Here is a 23,098-nt window from a genome sequence, read left to right as displayed (position 1 = left end):
TAAAGCAGACATACTAGGGGACCTTGGCCACATGGGACCGGAGGACGTTCTAAGTCCCGGTCTGGGGTGGGCGTGGGCTCAGAGAGCCAAAGGTGCTCACAGATCTAGGAACTTTTGTTCCTTTCTGACAGAAGGGACAAGTTTCTTTTCTTGTCTACGAGCGCCACCTTCTGGCTGTTTTAAGGCGGCGTTGTTGTGGTGCAGAGTGCTTGAAATTTTTCTCGTGTTTTGTCTTTGTTGTCTATGGGGCAACTTTCTGATAGACGTTTGGTAGCTCTAGCTTTCATCAACCAGGGAGATATTAAGAAAACAAAGCAAAACCTCCAGAGGGTCGAGAGGTTAAGCGAAAAGAGTCTGGGAAACTTAATGATAATGGTGGAAAAAAATGTTTAATAAAAGAGAAAGTGCAGGAAAGACCAGACCGGTGGCAACAGACTCTGGACCTGACAAAGATCTATTGGTAGCCACAGGCAAACAAGAGAGGACTGTAGAAGACGTCTGAAACAAATGGCTTCTAGAGAAGAGGTAAGGGGGACCCTAAAGATCAAAAATGTCCCTGCTCAGAAAAGAAAAAGATAACCCTAAAAATAGAGGGGAAATCTACCAGCTTCCATATGATTAATAGAGCTCGGCATTCTGTCTTACTAAAACCTGACAATAAAGCCTCTTCAGCAGTTTACACATGACCTCCTGGTGCAGCAGAAACCAAAAATGCCTAGAGGAGACCCAGGACCTCTTGGAGGCCCTGGGAAATTTGGATCATTAAGACTCCGCTAAGAACACCCTACTCTGTCAACCACAGATGACTTCCCTAGATCCTGGGAGATTCATATTAAGAGAAGGTGAAAGGTGGCTCTCTGAAGCCAGAAAGAAATTTCCACACCAGCTTTGGGATTGCCGGAAATGACTAAACCCTTCCATCTCTTCATGGACGAGAGATCTGAGATAGGGAAAGGGATATTGACTCAGTCTCTGGGCCTGCCGCTGGCCATCCAGTGAGTTGTCAGAGAAATTAGACTCAGTCATCAGGAGCAACTGTTTGCACATCATCACAGCCATGGATCTCTGGTCAAAGATGCTGACAAACTGTCATTGAGCCAAAGCCTGTCCATCACCAATGCCAGAATGACTCATTATCAGTCTCTCCTCTTAAATGCCCCCAGAATAACTTTTCAGACCCCAGCTGCCCTGCTGCCTAACCAGGACCTCGGTGGGCCTCTGCATGACTGCTCGGACATTTTGGCCCACATCCATATGACCAGACCAGATCTTCAGGATGCCCCCTTAATGAGTGCAGAGGTAACATGGTTCGAGAATGGCAATAGCTTCAATCAGTATGGACAGAGGTATGGTGGGTCAGCAGTGTTCTCAAACACTGAGATTATGTGGGCGGGGCCGCTCCTGACAGTGATGTCAGCCCAGAAAAACTAAACTGACAGCTCTGACCAATACATCCAGGTGTGAGTTGACTGAGCCATAAAGACAGACATAGCCCTGTTACTGTTTTCATGAGGTTAAATAAACTTCAGGAAGTCCCATGATTGGGTCTTCCAGTCACCAGAGAAAGGGGGAAATGAGAGATCAAATCTTTTGGGTTCAGACTCTATTTTAGAGAACTTTACCTAAGGTTAAACTCAAGTTAACTAACAGGCCCGTACCTAGCACAAGCTCCCAGGTTATCCCCCAACAAGACCCGCATCTAGCTTCCGTTTCCAGGATATTTCCCCAACAAATCTGTGCCCCAAGCTTACAAAGCCCACCCCACCCCCCAACCCCAACCCCCGGCATTTCACTTCCTAACAACCACCAATCAGGAAGAAAATAGAAGTTAAGTTTATGGTTTGGATCTCAGCACCAGCCAATTATGTAAAAGGCCATAATGCCCCCTCCCCCCACCAGATGTGTACTGGGCTAGATTCCCCCTTCTTGCCTCTATAAATGCTTGCCTGAAACTAGGCTCAGGGCTCCACCTTCCTGCTGTGTCAGGGTTGGGAAGAGCCCAAGCTGAGCTTAAATAAAGAGACCCTAAAGCAATTGCATCAGATTCGGCTCCTTGGTGGTCTTTTGGGGGTTCACAGACATTTCATGGCGAAAGAGCACTTTGTGAACTTTTGCATTTTCTTTTTTAATTTTTATAATTTATTTTATAGGCCTGGGTGTTTTGCCTGCATGTACATCTGTATACCACTTGGGTGCTGGCATCTACAGAGGCTAGAAGAGGGTATCAGGGCCCTGTAATTGGAGTTCAGATAGTTTCATCCACCATGTCTGTGTTAGGAATTGGACTGTTACGTGTCTTTCATATGTCTTCAGGTTATTCTTATGTTTTCTTTTTCTTTGTTTATTATATGTGTGGGTGTTTTGCCCGTGTATATGTCTATGCATCACATGCATGCAGTGGAGGCCAGATAATCCATTCTATGGGAGTGGGGTTATAGAGGATTACTCGACATTACATGAGTGCTGAGGATCCAGCCTTTTGTTTCTGAGTCATAAGCTTTCATTGAATTCCTGGAATTTGCTCATTGGTCTAGATTGGCTGGCCAACGAAGGTCCAAGGGCCTTCCCAGAACTGGTATTACAAGATCAGGTTGCCCAGCCTGGCTATTTTATGTGGGTTCTAGGATTGAAGTTCAGGTCCTTTATACTTGTGCAGCAAGCATTCAACTGACAGGACTCTATCTCTTCCTCCCCCCGTCACTCCCTGCCTCTCCCCCCCCAGGCCTCCAATCTTCAGTACTTTTACTGTAAGAAAGGCCCCCTGCCCTCGAGAACAGGGACTCACTATGTGTCTGTGATAGTCCTGGAACCCACAGATATCTGCCTGCCTCTGCCTCTTGAGGGTAGGAGGCAATGTAGGCCCAGCCTTGAGATAGATCTTAAAAGTAGAGCTATGGAACCAAAAGTATGTCAGATTTCTGGGGCTGGAGATATGGCTCAGCAGTTATGAGCCCTGGCTGTCCTTCTAGAGGACCAGGGTTTGATTCCCAGTACACATACCAAGCATTTCCCACCCGCTTGCAACTCCAGTTTCAGGAGGTCTGATGCCCTGTGCCTGCAGAAGGCACTTGCACACACATGGTACTTATAGACTCACGCAGGCATATACACATACATTAAAATGAATACACACCTTTTCAATTTTAATCTTATGTGTAACTGTATGGGTGTTCTGTCTGCATGTATGTCTGTACACCACTTTCATGCCAGGTGCCCACTGAGGCCAGAAGACAGCATTGGATCCCCTGGAACTGGTGTTAACAGACTGATTCCAGGTCATTTGGGAGACGAGCCAGTGCCATATTTCCAGCCCTAAATAAATAAATCTTAAAAAGAAAATCTAAATCAGATTTATATCACTCTTTTCTTCACAACCTTTCTCCAATGGCTTCTCTTTCATAGAAAAACAAAAAACAAAACCACAGCAATCTCAGATTGTAACTTTATTTTTTTTCAAACCTTATTTTCAATGATGGTTCTTAAATGCTTTAACCCACTACTCACCAGAGGTAGCGGGAAAGAAAGGTTTCTTTGGAGCAAATCCTATCCGATTGTCGGGAAACCTACAGTTCACTTCACAGATCAGCAGCAGCAGCTTCAATCCACTCGCAGACTCCTTACAGATACAGCAGCATCCCGTTCAGTGGTCAGGTTACCGGCAGCGGTAGCAGCACGACCTGGACCTAGCAGGAACAGCCAGGCCTCAGCAGAATCGGCACAAATCAGCAGGAGAGGCCAGGGCCAACAGGAATACCAGGAGTAGTTCTTCATTGTGTTTCTCAGCAAAGGGAAGATCAGTGAAAATGCGACACCAACATGCGTTCCACAGCTAGCTAAGCTAGCCGAGCTCAGCCTCCATCACTGTCGTTGACAGTGCCCTAAGCATCATGTGAACTCCGAGTCTTGCCCTGGAATGTGTGTCTAGCTCAGCTGACGTCACTCTGCCAATCAGCCCTGGAAGTGACAAGAAACTGCAGTACACCACCAGAAGGTTTTTGGGGTTTTTTTGTTTGTTTATTGGTGTGTTTCTCTCTATGGAGTCCCTGACAGACGCAGCTCAATTACGAAATGTAAGAAGGAACAATACATGTGTGTTAGCAAAGAATCCTTCATCACGTGTCCTTTCATGTTCTTGCTTTAACAGAACATCCTCTCCTGAGTCTGCTTCAGCGAAACGTCCCTCCACGAGTCTGCCTTAGCCTTTCACCTGTGTCCACTTCAGGAAAACACTCCTTCACGTGTTTGCCCCAGCAAAACACCATCCAACACTGATACTCCAAAGAACTCTTAAGTTTCCACCTCACCATATATATATATATATATATATATATATATATATATATATATATATATTACATGCAACTCCACACAAACATGCACATGCACAACAAACATGCGCACACATGCACACAAACACACGTGCACGAACACACATGTGCACAGGCACACAAACACACACAGGTATGCACACATGTGCACACACACATACAAGTTGTTTATTATATATTATATAGTTAATCTCAGTACTGACAGAATTTACCCTATGCCTCAGAGCTGGGTCAGTTCATTCCTCTGTTGGACAGAAGCCATCCCACAAAACACTAACATCAGACAAGGTCACTGAGATCATGGAAAAATGAGACACAACAGGGCCACTTATAATTTTGTCTACACAGAGACAAGAACAAGGAAATACCAAACAGGTTCCTGTTTGCTAAGACCAGCTGCCCGGGCTCCTTTACCAGTCATTGCTGGTCAGAGCCTTCTCATTGCCCAAGTGTACCCATATTACTTACGATCTTCACTGGGAAATTAGTCGCTGAAACATCTCTGCTTCTGATAGCACATACTCCAGAGTGAGGCCTTTCTTCCTTATAACTTCTACCAAGTGTCCAAATCCCCAAATCCAAACACTTCAAACACCCTCTCCCTGAGCTGTACTGCTGTTCCTCACTGTAAGGAGCAGAAAATCTAGTTTCTTTCTTTTTCTAATTGTATTTTATTTATATGAGTACACTGTAGCTGTCTTTAGACACACCAGAAGAGGGCACTGGATCCCATTACAGATGTTTGTGAGCCACCATGTAGTTGCTGGGAATTGAACTCAGGACCCCTGGAAGAGCAGTCTGTACTCTTAACCTCTGAGCTCGCTCGCTCTCTCTCTCTCTCTCTCTCTCTCTCTCTCTCTCTCCCCAAAACCTAGTTTCTTTTTTTTTTTCTTTTTCTTTTTTTCAGAGCTGGGGATCGAACCCAGGGCCTTGCGCTTGCTAGGCAAGTGCTCTACCACTGAGCTAAATCCCCAACCCCCAAAACCTAGTTTCTTAACTACAGCTATGTTCCAGCCTCTGGCAAGAAGGTCTTCATAAGCCAGATTCCTAGAAGAATGCCCCATAGTACAGTGTCCTGACTTCACCTCCTGGGGATTGTCCTGCAGGCTGGCTGAAACACCCTGCCTGGCAGCTGGGAGTAAGGGTCAGTGACAGAGCTGGGGACCTGATTTCCGTCCCCAGGACCCAAAACAAGCATTTCTCAGACTATCCCTAGAGTTTCTGGTTGACTAAGTCTTTCATGTTTCAAGTTAGCCATCCACAATGTACAAATATTTCAAACTATCAACTATACCAACAAATATATACAATTTCACGTCAACAACTAAGTTCTCCAAAGTTCTCTTGCTTACTTATTCATTTTTATTTTATGCGCGGGAGTGTTTCAGCTGCATGTATGTGCACCAGAAGAGTGCCTGGTGTCTGAGGAGGGTAGAGGACGGAGGGCATGAGATCCTCTGAAGTTGGAGTAACGCATATGTGGGGTCTGGGAACTGAATCTTGTTTCTGTGCAGGAGCAGCAACCGCTCTTAACAGCTAAACCATCAGTCCACCTGCCTGCATTTAACATTTTACAATTAAATGAGTGTGTGTGTGTGTGTGTGTGTGTGTGTGTGTGTGTGTGTATGTAAACACACACACACGTGCACTCTCGTGCATCATTTGAATGCAGGTGCCCTGGAAGCTCAGAGATGCCATATACCCTTGGAGCCAGAGTTACAACAACTACTGAGCCATCTCTCTAGCCCAGGAATTTGTATTTCTAGCAAGTTGTTGTGAGTGTACTATGCCAGAGACAAAGATGGATTTTGCTAGCTATGAAGCTGAAGGAACCTCGACTCAGGGGAGTCTCGCCTCAGCTGCAGCTGGTATCTTGATTGTTGCTGCGCAAAGACTTTCAGGTGATGTTAGAATGAAAGAAGATAGTTCACTAAGCAAAAGATACAAGGCACACTTAAAATGCTATGTGACTTAAGAATTGCTTTTTATATTTTTGGTTGTGAGCCTAGCCTTTAACAACTGAGCCATCTCTCCAGCCCGAGATTGCTTCATTAATGTGGTGGTATACTTATTTCCTCGTAGAATTCTTCTAAGGTAAGTGATATTATAAGGTGATTTATGAAGAATGTGTAGGCATGGATCAAAAGAATAAAAGCCATTTTGCTATGTGTAGGTCAAGACTGATGTGTTTTGATCCTAAGCATAGCTTACTGGCCGTTTTAATAATCTTTAATCCGGACACTTGTCAGGAAAGAGTAATTTCTGTACAACTGGTTTTTGGTCAGTCGTATCAAACTTCTTTTTCTTTTTTTTTCCCGGAGCTGGGGACCGAACCCAGGGCCTTGCGCTTGCTAGGCAAGCGCTCTACCACTGAGCTAAATCCCCAACCCCTCAAACTTATTTTTCAATTTTTACTTTATGTGTATGGGTGTTTTGTCTGCAAGTATTGTACGGAAGTAAGCTCACCACGGACACGAAGCCCCTAGAAGAGGGTGTGAGAACCTTTTCAACTGGAGGTACAGATGGGTGTCACGTGGGTGCTGAGACTCGAATTCATGTCTTCTAGAGGAGCAGCAAGGGCTCTTGACTGCCGAGCCCTCTCTCTATCCCCATGTCGAAATTCTTGACTCTAGATAAATGAGGGGACTTTTTCTTTGCCCATGCCTTCTTAGCCTTTCGGTCTTATCATCTAGCTCAGTTATCCGACAAGACTCCACTAGGCTTTCTTGGGACATATGAAAAATCGAGAGGGGAGAGAGGGAGAGAGGGAGAGAGGGAGGGAGAGAGGGAGAGAGGGAGAGAGGGAGAGAGGGAAAGAGGGAGAGAGGGAGAGAGAGGGAGAGAGAGAGGGAGAGAGGGAGAGAGAGGGAGAGAGAGAGGGAGAGAGGGAGAGAGGGAGAGAGAGGGAGAGAGAGGGAGAAAGGGAGAGAGAGGGAGAGAGGGAGAGAGAAAGACAAAGAGAGAGAATTCAAGTCTTCTAGGAATGTTGCTTGCATCTGTTTGTTCATTGGTTTAGCTATGACTTTCCCCCCTAGCAAGCGGACAGTGTTTTTCAGCCCCTGTTTCAGCACTGTTTTACAGTGCGCTACGGTCCCCGGAGCTCTGGAGCGAAGGTAGACGCTTAACTCGCCAGAATCTTCAGACTGGAAAGGGCGGAGCGGGGCGGAGCCGGACGCGATTCGGTCAATGCCTGACTCTGAGCGCCGCATCCGGGTGCATCCTAGCCGAGGTCCGCCCACTGCAAGGGGCGGGGAGCGTCCTCTGCGGACCTTTGGGCCTCTGCGGCCTCCGTTCCCAGCCTGATTTGAAGGCGGCACAGAAACTACCGCGGAAGAACTTCTTGCATCCCTGCTGACCATGGAGTTCGACTGTGAGGGCGTGAGGCGGCTGCTAGGCAAGGTGCAGGCAGGTGGGGGGCTGGACGGGACCCAGTGTTCTCGTCACCGCGCGGCGCCCCAGCCCACTCCCCTCCCCTCTACACTTTTTTTTTGTTTTGTTTTGTTGTCTTGACACACCCACTCATACTGTTGCCCAAGCTGGCCTGGAAGACCCGGCAATCCTCCTGCTTCAGCCTCACGGAGCTGGGGTCACAGGCTGGCGGCGCTACCCCCCTCCCCAACCCACCCCCGCAATGAATCACTACATTCTTTGAGAAATCCGGGTTATCACATTGTGGAAGCCATTCTCCACAGTGCTTCCTCCTGGAGCGTTTGTGATTGTACACTGTGCTTTTGTTTCTGTATTCCCCTCATCTAGCATTGAGGTCACATTGTAGGTGCTCACAATGAGAAATCTCCGCAGACACGAGTGCAGGCCAGAACAGAGCTTTACTGTGGAAAGGTGGAGGAGGGTTTCTTCCACCCTAAAGTCTCACCCCACCCCACCCCCAGGCCGTATGCTCAGCATTCCTGACTCCCGCCCATGTGTGGTCAAGAGTCCTCTAGCTCAGAAGTTACCTTGTTAAGTGATCCTGGCCATTCAGATTGCCTCGGAAGAGCCCTGAAATATTATTCTGGGATGTGGGGGTGTCTCTCTTTGTTGGGACAGTTTTTACACTTGTAAGAGTTTTAAGAGCTCCAAGATTGAAATCGTGAATGTAGTTGATTCTAATGGTTTAGCTTACAGTTATAGGTGTAGGTTGATTGAGTTTGGTTGTAAGACTTCTCATTTAAAGAAAAGAGAAGAAAAAGGAAACCTGGTGTGGTGGCACACGGCTTTAATCTGAGCTCTCTGGAGGCAGAAACAGGTAGCTCTCTGAGTTTGAGGCCAGCCTGGGAAGTCCTCTGGAAGAGAGTCAAATGAGCTTACTCGAAGAGCCAGCTTTTTTTTTTTTTTTTTAATTTTTTTGACGGTCTTACTATGTTCCCAGGCTATCCTGGGACTCTTTATCTAGACCAGGCTGGGCTCAAACTCACTCAGATTCTCCTGCCTCTGCCTCCCAAGGGCTTGGGATCTAAGGAATTTACCAGTCTAGGAATTCTTACTTTTTTTTTTTTTTTATCTTTATTAACTTGAGTATTTCTTATTTACACTTTGATTGTTATTCCCCTTCCCTGCTTCCAGGCCAACATCTCCCTAATCCCTCCCCTTCCCCTTCTATATGGGCTTCCCCTCCCCATCCTCCCCCCATTACCACCCTCCCCCCAACAATCACATTCACTGGGGGTTCAGTCTTGGCAGGACCAAGGGCTTCCCCTTCCACTGGTGCTCTTACTAGGCTGTTCATTGCTACCTATGAGGTTGGAGCCAGGGTCAGTCCATGTATAGTCTTTGGGTAGTGGCTTAGTCCCTGGAAGCTCTGGTTGCTTGGCATTGTTGTTCATATGGGGTCTAAAGCCCCTTCAAGCTCTTCCAGTCCTTTCTCTGATTCCTTCAACGGGGGTCCCGTTCTCAGTTCAGTGGTTTGCTGTTGGCATTCGCCTATGTCTTTGCCATATTCTGGCTGTGTCTCTCAGGAGAGATTTACATCCAGTTCCTGTCGGTCTGCACTTCTTTGCTTCATCCATCTTGTCTAATTGGGTGGCTGTATATGTATGGGCCACATGTGGGGCAGGCTCTGAATGGGTGTTCCTTCTGCCTCTGTTCTAAACTTTGCCTCCCTGTTCCCTGCCAAGGGTATTCTTGTTCCCCTTTTAAAGAAGGAGTGAAGCATTCGCATTTTGGTCATCCTTCTTGAGTTTCATGTGTTCCGTGCATCTAGGGTAATTCGAGCATTTGGGCTAATAGCCACTTATCAGTGAGTGCATACCATGTGTGTTTTTCTGTGATTGGGTTACCTCACTCAGGATATTTTCCAGTTCCATCCATTTGCCTATGAATTTCAAAAAGTCATTGTTTTTGATAGCTGAGGAATATTCCATTGTGTAGAGGTACCACATTTTCTGTATCCATTCCTCTGTTGAAGGGCATCTGGGTTCTTTCCAGCTTCTGGCTATTATAAATAAGGCTGCTATGAACATAGTGGAGCACGTGTCTTTGTTATATGTTGGGGTATCTTTTGGGTATATGCCCAAGAGAGGTATAGCTGGGTCCTCAGGTAATTCAATGTCCAATTTTCTGAGGAACCTCCAGACTGATTTCCAGAATGGTTGTACCAGTTTGCAGTCCCACCAACAATGGAGGAGTGTTCCTCTTTCTCCACATCCTGGCCAGCATTTGCTGTCACCTGAGTTTTTGATCTTAGCCATTCTCACTGGTGTGAGGTGAAATCTCAGGGTTGTTTTGATTTGCATTTCCCTTATGACTAAAGATGTTGAACATTTCTTTAGGTGCTTCTCAGCCATTCGGCATTCCTCAGCTGTGAATTCTTTGTTTAGCTCTGAATCCCATTTTTTAATAGGGTTATTTGTCTCCCTGGGGTCTAACTTCTTGAGTTCTTTGTATATTTTGGATATAAGCCCTCTATCAGTTGTAGGATTGGTAAAGATCTTTTCCCAATCTGTTGGTTGCCATTTTGTCCTAACAACAGTGTCCTCTGCCTTACAGAAGCTTTGCAGTTTTATGAGATCCCATTTGTCGATTCTTATTGTTTGTATCTTGATTATTTGTAGGTAAGAAAATAAATTGAGAGAAGTTATACAATGGTGCCTACAAGGCCACAAAGACAGGCAGGAAGAGGCAGTTCACCTGCTTGTAGCAAACTCTTTGCTTGTATTCATTTCCCCTGTCAAATCCAAGCTACCAGCCGTAGGTGGACAGGAAAAGTCAAGTTGTCTCTAGTGAAGGAGGCATTCAGAAAAAAAAAAGGGCTCACAGGATGGCCAGACACCTGCCATCAGGCAGGATACCCTTGAGCCCTAGAACCCTAAGATTCTAAGATTGGGAGGAAAGAGCCAACTCCTGCGGGCGTCCTCTGCCCTCCACCTGTGCACCCACACGTATATACCTGCATTTGCATTAAATAAGTAAATTAATATGTAATCAAAGGCAAATGGATCTTGATGAGTGGTTCATTCTGTGCTGTCCCCTAGGCCTCCGGGGGGATTTGGAGGCATTTAGATTTAACTGGTCAAGGCCCAGGTTTACTAGTTTAATAGTTTACTCGGTATCCGACTTAGCAGATTGCATGGCTTCTCTCGATTTCATTTTACTTTTTAAAATGGAGCAGTTGTACGCTCTCCCGTCTCCTCAGCACCATGTTCTCAGTGATGGAATCAGAAGTATGTGGTGATGCACGCCTGTGTTCCTAGCATGTAGGGGTCGGAGACGGGGAGGGAAGATGGCCAGCCTGAGGTCCGCCGGCACTATACAGCAAGAGCCTGCTTCTCTCATGTTTGTAATGAGTCAAATACTTACACAGACACCGTAGTGGTAAAGCACTTGGTCCTGCCCCTCAGCCTGGCACACTGCATATAGTCACTTAGTCTTGTCCATGGCTCCGTTTTCATTCTGTGCTACTCTCTGCTCTCGTTTCAGTACAAGTTCAGGGATCTGACTGTAGAGGAGCTGAAGACCGTGAACATGTCTTTCCCGCACTTCAGATACTCCATGGACACCTACGGTATGAGTGGCGTCCTCTAGTCCTTATTCATACTCTTCATTACCCGACCTAAAGAGCTTCCACTCGCTACGGAGCTAGGGAGAGCCTTGAACTTCTGATCCTCGTCCCCATCTACTGAGTGTTGGCATTATAGGCAGGCACTGGTACTCCCTGTTTTCATTAGTGATAGATGTTGCAGCTAGGGCTTTATATATACTAAGCCAAATACTCTACCATCCGAGCTGGAGACAGGATCAGTTTGCACCCCTTTGCTGGTCTGGTAGTCATTATGTAGCGTAAGCTGGCCTTGAACTTGTGGCAGTCCTTCTGCCTGTGCCTCTCAGGGGCTGGGGTTACAAGTGTAGGATGTCATGCTTGGCAAGTTACATGTCTCTTAAAAAAGGAAGGTGGGCACACAGTTTTGTGTTCTTACACTTCCTTTTAAAAACCTTTTATCTATTTGCTTTGCCATTTCTATGTGTGCAGAATTGTCACACGCTTTGATTGCTAGCCTCTACTTCTGGCTGACATTTTGGAATTTTGTCTTCTAGTTTTCAAAGACACTTCCCAGAAAGACCTGCTGAATTTCACCGGTACGATTCCTGTGATGTATCAGGGTAAGTACGGAAGCCGAGAGAACGTGGGACTTCTCTACCGGGACAGCTCACTCAATAAGAACTTAATTCCTCTGGTGTGCACCGCTCTGAAAGTGTTTTCACATATACCCAAGACCTGCTCAGGACCTTACCAGATCTGGCAGGATCCTGTAGAGGTCAAGGAAAGCCTAGATGAATTTTAATTCCATTCAATAACTTGTCAAATAGTGTCTGCTAGGCTGGCGGGCTGTGAGGACAAAAGAGAGCATGAGAGACAGAGACATGCTCTGAGGAGAGAGCGCCTTGCTCTCAGTAACAGAGGGCCAGGGTCCTGTGTGTTCCTGTTGGTATCTGTGCTTGCCCCCTCTTTCCATCTCTGTGATGTGGCACTCTACCTGTTTTGTAGATAAGACTGACTCTCAGCCTGGTCACAGGACCAAGCTCACACAGCCAGTGTCACAGTGCAGTACTAGACATTTTAGAGTTGAGTGACAGGTTGAGATAGTGAGGATTTACTCAAAAGGAAAGAAAAAAATAATAATTAACCATTTCTTAACTGTCGCCTTCTTACGGTTGAGCAATGTAATCTTTGGTATAGTAGAAGGTTACTTAAATTGTATCTTTTGAAAAACACTAGCAAAATTCTGTTCTCAAAAGACTTCTCTGAAGTAGTGCCCACAGTTCCACCATTAAACATTTGTCTTGCTGTGCGTGAAGGAGTACGTTTATAATCCTGGACTCAGGATGCTGAGGCAGGGGAGTTGAAGAGCAGCCTGAGTTACATATTAAGACTTTGTCTCAAATTCAACAAAAGGTGCGGTGCAGATCTTCCCAGAAAGAGTAAGCCCTGGAATGGCTACTACAGAATGACTGATACTTACTAGCACTTCTCAGGGAGGGCGGCTCACTAGTTCACTTGTTACCGCGGGGAAGGCACAGGAGCAAATGAAGTCAATAGGCAGTTGAAAGAGTGGATACACAGAGAAAGAAGATCACAGAGATCAAGTCAGATGGGGAGAAAAATCTCTTAGAAACGGTTCAGCTTGGGACAGTAGGATTTTGAAAGACTTCTTCCAATACCAGGCATTTCCGTATGTTAATTTCTAAACCAAGGTGAGTCTCCCTAAGTCCTGCGTCTGCACCAGCGGCGGCATTTCCTGAGAAGTGTGCTGAGGCTTCTCTTCTGACTGACTGAAGGTGAAAGCCTTGGCTTGGAGGCAGACTCCTCTCTCTTCGCTTTGCTTACTTCTGTCCTGTCAGGATCTCCGCCTGTTCCCGTCTGTCAGAACTACACTTACGCCTATGGTCATTACTCGCTGTCTGTACTATGCGTGGGTAGATTTTAAGAAGAATCAGAAGGGAAGAGGAAAGAGAAGAGTGGGCAAGAAGCTGAGCTGGGTAGTTCATTTAGAGGCAAGAGAATAATTACTTTGCTGATTTAAATTTTATCATTTTGATATCTACTACCTAGTAGCATTTCAGTTTCTGGGGTTCAACCCCTAAACGTGCAAGCACTATGCTCCACGCCACAGCCCAGCCCCCTCAGGACTGTGCAGTGGGTCCACTGATACTCTGCCTTTTAAACAGGTGTGTGGTTAGGCCATTGACCCTATGCCAAGTCTTCCTCGAAGTAGCCATGCTGGATGCAGTACTCCGTCCACCCCAGTACTAGAAGTCAGACCCGGGACTCTACACATTCATGACAAGTTATACGACTCCCATTTGTAAACCCCTACTCCTGCCTTGTCACCATTGAGCAGTTGCTCCCTTCTGCAGGAATGCGATGGTGTATCTTGGTCACTTTGAGGTCTGTGCTCACAGGGCCAACAGATAGGGTTATGCCCAGGCACACATTGTTAATATTTAGGTAAAAGTTACACAGCGGATGTTCTAAGAAAGGCTGATATAAAATGGTAGATTGCTAGGTTTTAACATGTCTATAATGTGCTAATTACATCCTGCTTGTACATTATTAGCATGGCAGCTTTAAAGAAATGTTGTCTGGACCCTGTTGGATTGCATCAGCCTCCTGAGGGAAGTGGCCAGAGCGCTCTACATGTTTATAAAATGTGTGGTCGCTGCTGAGTACTGTTAATGCTAGCGGAGGAAGCAAGATGGGAAAAGTAGCTTTCAGTAGGAAAACGGTTTCCATAGAGAGGGAAAGATTACAGTGAAGAAGGGAACTCTTCGTTTACATCTGACCTGTTTCTAAGTGGGTTTAAAAGTACAGCCCATAGTGTTTGCCATGTCATGCATATGCATGGACTTCATCCCAACAGTGTATGAAATCAGAAAGAATATTCCTTTCAGTTTATAGAGGAAAGGATTGGGCAGAAAGAAGTAAGGTAAGTTGGGTAAAGTCATACATGTAAGAGTGTGCAGAAGGAGGTATCCGGTCCTGAGTGGAGTATTTTTAATACAGCGTAAGCCTCAGAGTGCTAGAGTCTGAAGCAGGAGTAAGTGTTAAGGACAGAGCAGTTGAAATTGGTTTTTTTTGTTTTTTTTTGTTTTTTTTTTTTTAAAGATCTTTTATTTATTTTATGTATATGAGTACACCATAGCTGTCTTCAGACACACCAGAAGAGGGCATCAGATCCCATTACAGATGGTTGTGAGCCACCATGTGGTTGCTGGGAATTGAACTCAGGACCTCTGGAAGAGCAGTCAGTGCTCTTACCCTCTGAGCCATCTCTCCAGCCCTGAAATTGGTTTTTTAGATGTCTGGACAGTTGAGTTTTCACTTACGTTTCGTCTAGCTTTGGGCTTCAGGGCAACCAAGGCATGGCCTACATGCTTAAAATCAGAAGAACCTACGGTCAGGTCCCTTCCTACCCCTGTCCTCCCAAGTGGTTTATTTTGTTGTGGAGGGTTAATGACCTGAGACAAACCCTCAGACAAGCTACCTGCCTGACAGGAAAGCCAAGTGGCAATGAGGCAGCATGCAGGCAGATGGGAACCAGACCCCTGCCAAGGGCAACAAGTGATAAACACCCACAGGCCTTACTTGACTCAGAGAGTACAAAGAACAAGTCTACAGATGAAAATGTCTACCCCACAAGGTCCCTTATCAAGCTCCCTGCACCTAAGGGCAGCAGCCACCACTTGTGTGTAGAGACAACTGCCCTTCCTTCACGGTCCTGGTTGAGGTCGGCCTGATCAATCCCAATCTAACGTAACTGCAGTGCTTGTGACTGAGTAATCCCAGGGCCTCCCATCAGGCAAACAATCTGCTCAGCTAGACCCATTGACGCATCTTTGACCTGTTGTAAGCCTGCTTCTTTTCCTGAAAAGAATATCAAGCACTTCCAAAAGATAGTGTTTCTAAAAGATCAGTGGACCATTGATGTGTGTGGCCGGGGAGGGACATGTTCAGGCTGCCCCACCCCACTCTCACTTTGGTGGGGCCCGTAGGGTTTTCAAAAGGCTGAGCATTTTGACCCTATCCCACTCCAACTAGGTTCCAGGAATCTACATAGTTTTCAGTTTCTCTAAGTCATTCTGACATACACCAAAACTTAAGAATCAGTATGAAAAGGCGACTTGGGGGTTGGGGATTTGGCTCAGTGGTAGAGCCTAGGAAGCACAAGGTCCTGGGTTCGATCCCCAGCCCTGAAAAAAAAAGAAAAAAAAAAAAAAAGAAAGAAAAGAAAAGGCGACTTGCCATCCCCTCTAAGCTCAGTGTTTGTCCTCTCTTATTTATATGACAGACTTATTTAGCAGCCAGGATATTAAGCACAGATACCTGGTCTTGGGGTATATGAAAGAATGGGAGAGAATACACGGTAGAAATTTACACTGGAGTAGAAAAGCAGGCTGGGTAAGTAAATAATTTCACCGTAGAATAAATTAAAAAAGTGGAGAAGCTAGAGTATCTCTGCTTGGAAAGTGCACAGTAAACTACCTAGAAAATGATTTGTGTCCCATGAGAGTGGTACAGCACAGCCTCTAAACTGTATCTGAACTGCCAAGGTGACTGTAGTCTCACTGCTGTGCTGTGGTAAGAACCTCTTCCCAGTGCAGAGAAAATGAGAAGCAGGAGGATTTGCATCGATCCTTTCCACACAGACTCAGCTACCTCTTTTCTTCCTTTTATTCCAGTACTTAGCCCCCTTTTTATTTTGAGACAGGGCCCTGATGTTGTGTAGACTGCCTTCAACTTAGTCCTCCCACCTCAGCATCATTGGGTAGAATGATAAGCTTTCCCTCCATGCCTAGCTGTCAGTTTCTCAAATGTCATCTCGCTGCATGATGCATGCAGTTCGTACCTGTCAGGATCGTTTCTCTCTCTCAAACAGGTAAGACGTACAACATACCCATTCGCTTCTGGATTTTGGATTCCCACCCTTTTGCTCCGCCCATTTGCTTCTTGAAGCCAACTGCAAACATGGAAATCTCCGTTGGAAAACATGTGGATGCCAAAGGCAGAATATACTTGCCCTATCTCCAAAATTGGAGCCATGTAAGACCAACTTGGACTTCCTTTGACTTTTATTTTATTTTTCTGAATATTTGTCTTTGTCTTTGATCTTGGTAATACAGGTAAACATACTGCATCTCCCCCCCTCCCTCCCTCCCTCCCTCACACATACTCATGCGCGAGCACACACACACACACACACTTACTGTTGTTTGGTTGTTGAGTCAGAGTCTTACCATGTAGGCCTTTTGTGTCCTGGAACTTACCATGTAGACCAGGCTGGCCTCAAACTCACAGAGATCTGTTGCTTCTGCCTCCCAAGCCCTGGGATTATAGGCATGCACCACGCCTCGATGATCTTTCAGTTACATTCTTCATGTGATCTAGAAATAGTCTGAAATTGAGCTTTCTTGAGTCTTTGACGTTCCAGAATCCTGATAACATCAGCCAGCACAGCTGCCTAGTCTGGGATCCAGCTGCTGGTGTTCCTTGTTTTATTATCATTCAGCACTTGAAGGGTTACACAAAAAGCTATTAGCAAAGTACTGGAACTCTATTTCCTCATTCCTGTCTACTAGTGATTCTCACATTATATATAGAAACCTTTTTAACTTTGTCTAAGTTGATCATACTCACTTAATCTATAATGTGTTTTGTTTAACTGATTGGGGTGGGTGTGTGTGTGTGTGTGTGTGTGTGTGTGTGTGTGTGTAGGGGTGTGTGTAGGGGTGTGTAATCTAGGGTCCGAGTCATGCATGGTAATCATGGTTGCTGGAGAGATGGCGCAGCGGTTAAGAGCCATCCAAAAGCCCGGCAACTGCAGTGTGACTCACAGCCATCTGTGATGGGATCTGATGCCCTCTTCTGGTGTGCATGAAGACAGCAACAGTGTACTCACATACATAAGTTAAATAAACAAATCTTAAAAAGAAAAATCTTGAACCAAGAGTAACACATCCATCCATCCCCTCTAAATTCTTAAAAAAAAAAAAAAGAATAGTAAGAGTTAAAGACATTTTATATGGTGGTTTAGAAAAATGAGAAAATAAATAATACACTTGCCCTTTAAAGACCTGGGTTTGAAGAAAAGATTAAATCATAAATGTGTAAAGTAAAAAGACAGTGTATTTAACTGTTGCTACCATAAAGTCTAAGTCAATCTGTTATAAAAGTTAAAATGTATCCAGTGGAAAGATCCAAATGTGGTTAACATTTGGAATTCTAGTAGCAAGGAGGCCGAGGTTCCATAATTAAAGGTTTGAGCCAACCTGAGCTACACACACCAAAACCATCCTGGGCTACAAAAGCACAGGACCTTAGAAACAAACAGTAGTTCTAGAATTCCCCCATGACAAAACAAAACTCTAAAAAATAAAAAGCTTGCACGTGTTCTTATACACACAAGTGTGCTCCGGGGCCTTCCCCATGTAAGAACTGTGGGAGTAAACACACAGTATTGCAGCAGCACAGAGTGAGCCGCACCGTGTGGAACGCTACTGTACTGACGGGGCTTCCTTCTGTTTACATGGAGCAAAGGCACTGTGACGTGATTATCCTTAAAGCTCTGTATTAAAAGTGACATCAAATGGCTGCCATTTATTTTTCACTGTACAGTGACACGGCATACAGAACGTGCTGTCTTTACATACAGAACATGCTGTCTTTACATACAGAACACGTGCTATCTTTACATACAGAACATGCTGTCTTTACATACAGAACATGCTGTCTTTACATACAGAACATGTGCTCTCTTTATATACAAAGCATGCTGTCTTTACATACAGAACATGCTGTCTTTACATACAGAACACGTGCTATCTTTACATACAGAACATGCTGTCTTTACATACAGAACACGTGCTCTCTTTATATACAGAGCATGCTGTCTTTACATACAGAACAGCGTGCCGTCATTATTATGGGTAAGGGCTGGTGGTGTAGCTTGGTGTAAAGTACTTGCCTTGCATGCACAAGGCTGTGGATTCGGTTCCCAGCACGGATGAAGAAAGAAAGCGTGCAGCGGGAGTAGTGAAGGTGAAGAACAGGCTCTTAGTGGGAAGTCTGGGGGAGGCTGTGTGTCGGTTTTCAACTGTGCATTGTTCAAGGATCACCTTGACTGACTCACTGACAATGTAAAGCAAGTGTTCTGTAGAAAATAGTTGATAACTTTTCCCTTTGCGTGCATTCTTCAGCCCAAATCTGTCATTGTTGGATTAATTAAGGAAATGATCGCCAAGTTTCAAGAGGAGCTTCCTCTCTATTCTGTGCCATCGTCCAATGAAGCACAGCAGGTGGACTTGCTGGCCTATATCACAAAAATCACTGAAGGTTTGTATTGTCGGTGAGACCGCCTAAGAACTAAGAAGTTAGAATTTCTCTCTAATATTCTGTACTCTTTGCTGCTTGAATTCAACACATAAGCTTATGAATATATATATTTCTGTTTAATATTCCTCTACATTAGTTATAAGGTATTTCTGTATAATTCCAATTAAAATTTGTTAAAATGTAAAAATGTTACTCTTATATAATCAGATAAAATAGTTCTTGCTTTGTTCAGAGCCCCTTATAAATTAATTAATGTATGACTCTACCATTACATCTGTAGGTATTTTTACCTATTCAGCACATGGGGCCACAGGTGCATAAGTCTTGTGGTTCTAATTGGGGATAGAGCCAGTTGTTCAGGCCTAGAACATTTCTGTACAATGTTTGTGAATACCAGGGTCAGATGTCAGTACTGTGTGTCTTCCTCAGCTTTTACTAGCATATAGGAATTGTGCATAATAGTGGGTTTCAGTACGACATCTTCATACAGGGACACAATGTATTTCTACCATGTTCACCTTGCACTCTTCCCTTAAGCCCCTCCCACCCCTAACTTATCCCTTCCCTCTTCTTAGCTAGCTCTCCAGTGAGCCAGTGAGCTTCATTAGGGTTGTTTACAGGGGCGTGGGTGACGATTTGTTTCCAGAGGCATAGGTACCTTACTAGGCGATACCACAAAAGAAAACCCCTACCTCTATTGTAAACTATTGACTGTGTGTCGATTCTTTTTTATATAGCTTTCAAAAAGCATTATTTTATTCTGGGTGTATGGGTGTTTGCCTGCGTGTATGGCAGCGCCTGGTGCCTGTATGGCCAGAAGGGGGTATTGGATCTCTGGAACTGAAGTAACGGGTTGTGAACTGCCGTGTGGGTGCTGGGAATTAAACCAGAGATGCTCTTATCCACTGAGCCATCTCTTTAGCTCTTTAAATAAAACGTGGGTTTTCTTTGTTTTTTTATGGTTTATTTTTTATGTGCATTTGGTGTTTCGCCTGCATAGATGTCTCTATGAGGAACTGAAGTTACAGACAGGTGTGAACTGTCATATGGGTACTGGGAATTGAACCCTGTCCTCTGGAAGAAAACCAGTGCTCTTAACCTCTGAGCCATCTGTCCAGCCTCAAGTGAAAAGCTTTAAATGTTTATATTACTGTCCTTAAAAGGGAAAGCTTCTATGTAAAACAACATTCAGTATAACACCCCTGTTTTTCTTAGGGGAGGGCGCAATGTACTAGTTTGAGACAGGATCTCAGGTAACTCTGGCTAGCCTCAAATCCTACATAGCTAAAGATCACCTTGAACTCCTGACCTTTCTGCCTTCACCTCCCTGTTGTTGGGATTACAGGTGTGCACAGAAATGCCCAGATACCTCCTCACATCCCCACCCCTCAGAGTAGGTGTCACTGTACACCCTGGCGCTGCCTCAGTATCCTGCTGGCTGGGGTTCTAGGCGTGAGCTGCCGTGCTTGATTTTAGGCTCCTGTTCTTGCCTTCGTTAGTACAGCAAAATTTAAAAAAAAAATCTATAGACTTGCTGGCCAGTCAGGCTGGCACAGTGCCTTTTAATCTAGCACTTGAGGGGGCACAGAGGCAGGTGGGTCTACAGCCTGGTCTACAAAGGGAGCTCCAAGACAGCCAAGGCTACCCAGGGGAGCTCTGTGTCAAAACAAAACAAAACAAAACAAAAACTCTGTATGAGAGTTTTTGAAGTTCATTTTATTTTTAAGAAGATGCTAGAAAGCAAGTTTTTTTTTTTTTTTCAGGGTAGGGGATATGTGGTCCAGGCTAGCCTTGAACCTGCAATCCTTCTGCCTCAACTTGTTGAATGCTGGGATTATAGATTTATTCCACCACACCAAGCTTATAACACACGAGAAAAGATTTTTAAATATTATTTTTCAATTCTCAGGATAATCTTTTTTTTTTATTGTAGGTGTCTCAGACATTAATTCAAGGGGCTGGACAAATCATGAGAATAAAATACCCAATAAAATCACTGTGGTTGGAAGTGGGGATTTGGGCATTGCTTGCACGTTGGCGATTTCGGCAAAGGTAGTGTCTCTGCGTACACTTATGCTTCCATTAGACTTCACATTGTCTTCTTTCTCCATTTTCATGTATGCGTGTATGCATTTTTGGCATGTGTGAGCACACATTGTATGTACGTGCACACAAGTAGCTTGTGCACGTGGAAAGTTACAAGTCAGGCATTATCTACAATTGTTCGTCCACTTTCTTCACTGAGGCAAGATCTGTCAATCAATCACAGAGCTGAACACTATGGCTGGTCTCACCAGCCGGGTTACTCTGGGATCCTCTATCTCTGGCTACCTAGGCTGAAGTTACAGGTGGACTGCCATGCTCATCTGGCATTTACATTGGTGTCTGGGGATGGGAACGTATAGTCTGGATCCTTAACCACTCAATGAAAAGACAGGGTTTTGCTGTGGAGCCCAGCCTACCCTCAAACACTCTTCCTTCCTCAGCCCCTGGAGTGCTGACTGAGGCTGCAGACATTTACAGCCACACCCAGCTTTCAGAGCTGAAAGTCCAGCATCTCCTAAGACAAATGCACGTCCGAGGCTGAGTCTTCATTTTACCGTAGCCCAGTGATCCGTGCTCACAGTGGCAGTCGGGATAGCTCAAGCCCCTCTTCTAAGCCGTGTATTGTATCGCTTCTTGACTCCTCCAGAGCGTCTATACCAACGGCGTCAGTTTTCACAGCTGCTAGTACGTTGTAGGATAACTTCTATAAATGATATCAGCGGATTACGTAAGTTATTAATTTTTTTTTCTTTTTTTCGGAGCTGGGGACCGAACCCAGGGCCTTGCACTTGCTAGGCAAGCGCTCTACCACTGAGCTAAATCCCCACCCCAAGTTATTAATTTTTAAATTTCTAAAATGTTTTAAGGTTTGTTTTTTTTTTTATAGAAATTGTCAAATCGAGCTGGATGTAAGTGGCACACTCCTCTAATCCCAGCAGTCAGGAGGCAGAGTCAGGCAGATCTCTGAGCTCAAGGCCAACCAGGTCTAGAAAATGAGTTCTGGGACAGCCATAGCTGTTACACAAAGAAGCCATGTCTCAGAAGAACATTTTTTCAAAAAAGGAAGGATGGAAGGCAGCAAGGGAGGAGAAGGAGAAGGAAGAGGAGGAAGAAGAGGAGGAGGAGGGGGAGGAGGAGGAAGAAGAAGAGGAGGGGGAGGAGGAGGAGGAGGGGGAGGGGGAGGAGGAGGAAGAAGAGGAGGAGGAAGAGGAGGAGGGGGAGGAGGAGGGGGAGGGGGAGGAGGAAGAGGAGGAGGGGGAGGAGGAAGAAGAGGAGGGGGGAGGAAGAAGAGGGGAGGAGGAGGGGGAGGAGGAGGAAGAGGAGGAGGAAGAAGAGAAGGAGGAGGAGGAGGGGGAGGAGGAGGAAGAAGAGGAGGGGGAGGAGGAAGAGGAAGAAGAGGAGGAGGAAGAGGAGGAGGGGGGAGGAAGAAGAGGATGGGGGGAGGAAGAAGAGGGGGGAGGAGGAGGAAGAGGAAGAGGAGGAGGAGGGGGAGGAAGAAGAGGAGGAGGGGGAGGAGGAGGGGGAGGGCAACAGCAATAACACCACCAGAATTAAAGTAAAGCCTTAAACTCAGGAGGAGCAGTAGCATACCTGCGTGGTACGCCGTGCCCTCTCTGCTCCATCTGAAGAAGCTATAGTTTGCTCCTGAGGAGCCAGGCGAGCTCCCGGTGATCAGTAAAGACAGTATCACTCACAGAACAGCGTCAGGCTTGCACACCTTTACTGCTGTTAGTTCAGGAGGCCTCCTTTAGCCTTTCTCATGGGCACAGCACTGAGTGGCTCTCTGTGTCGGTGAAACGCTGTTCTTGCTCTAATCTTTCCACACAGGGCATTGCAGACAAGCTGCTCCTTTTAGACCTCTCAGATGGGACTAACCAAGGGACGATGGACCTTGATATCTTCAACCTGCCGAATGTAGAGATCAGCAAAGGTTGGACTGTTTAAAGATGGGCATAGTAGTCTACGGTATTCCAGTAGCTGGGTCTTGGATGGTTCGTTTATTTGTGGAACTGGGAATTAGGTCCTAGAATTTTTTAAGTTATATTTTTACTTACTTTGGTTAGAGGGCACACGTGCCATAGCATGTGTGTACCTTCGAAAGTTGGTTCTTTCCTTATACCTCATGGGTCCTGGAGCATCCAACTCAGGTTGTCAAGGTTAGGGACAAGGTTAGGGTCCTAGAATTCTCAGACTGAAAAGTATCATGAAGATCATCTGTTCAAAGTTCTTTTTTTACATGTTGCAAAACAAAGACATTGAAATAAGTCATTTGATCGATCCAGACTCTTATGCCAGTTATAACCAATTATGTTAGCTGAGGTCAATGAGCAAATAGCATTCAGAATCACTCCTGTTGTCCAGAAGTATTTATTAGTTTTCTCTGAGTTACATCCCCAAACAA

The 23,098-nt window shown here is 45.4% G+C and overlaps 1 protein-coding gene across 1 annotated transcript in view; it reads left to right on the top strand.

Moving 5' to 3' along the window:
• Window positions 1-7,670: 7,670 nt before the first annotated feature.
• Window positions 7,671-23,098, top strand: part of Uevld (UEV and lactate/malate dehydrogenase domains) — a 31,810-nt gene continuing 16,382 nt past the window's right edge. The window contains 7 exon segments of the mRNA NM_001427693.1: window positions 7,671-7,727; window positions 11,244-11,328; window positions 11,859-11,924; window positions 16,199-16,362; window positions 18,516-18,651; window positions 20,585-20,703; window positions 22,525-22,627. Of these exon segments, the coding sequence (NP_001414622.1) occupies window positions 7,686-7,727; window positions 11,244-11,328; window positions 11,859-11,924; window positions 16,199-16,362; window positions 18,516-18,651; window positions 20,585-20,703; window positions 22,525-22,627 (715 nt within the window). The 5' untranslated portion in view covers window positions 7,671-7,685.

The sequence above is a fragment of the Rattus norvegicus genome, chromosome 1 (assembly GCF_021556685.1).
Source record: "Rattus norvegicus strain SHRSP/BbbUtx chromosome 1, alternate assembly SHRSP_T2T, whole genome shotgun sequence".
Lineage (NCBI taxonomy): Eukaryota > Metazoa > Chordata > Mammalia > Rodentia > Muridae > Rattus > Rattus norvegicus.
This window is presented reverse-complemented; position numbering and strand designations above follow the sequence as displayed.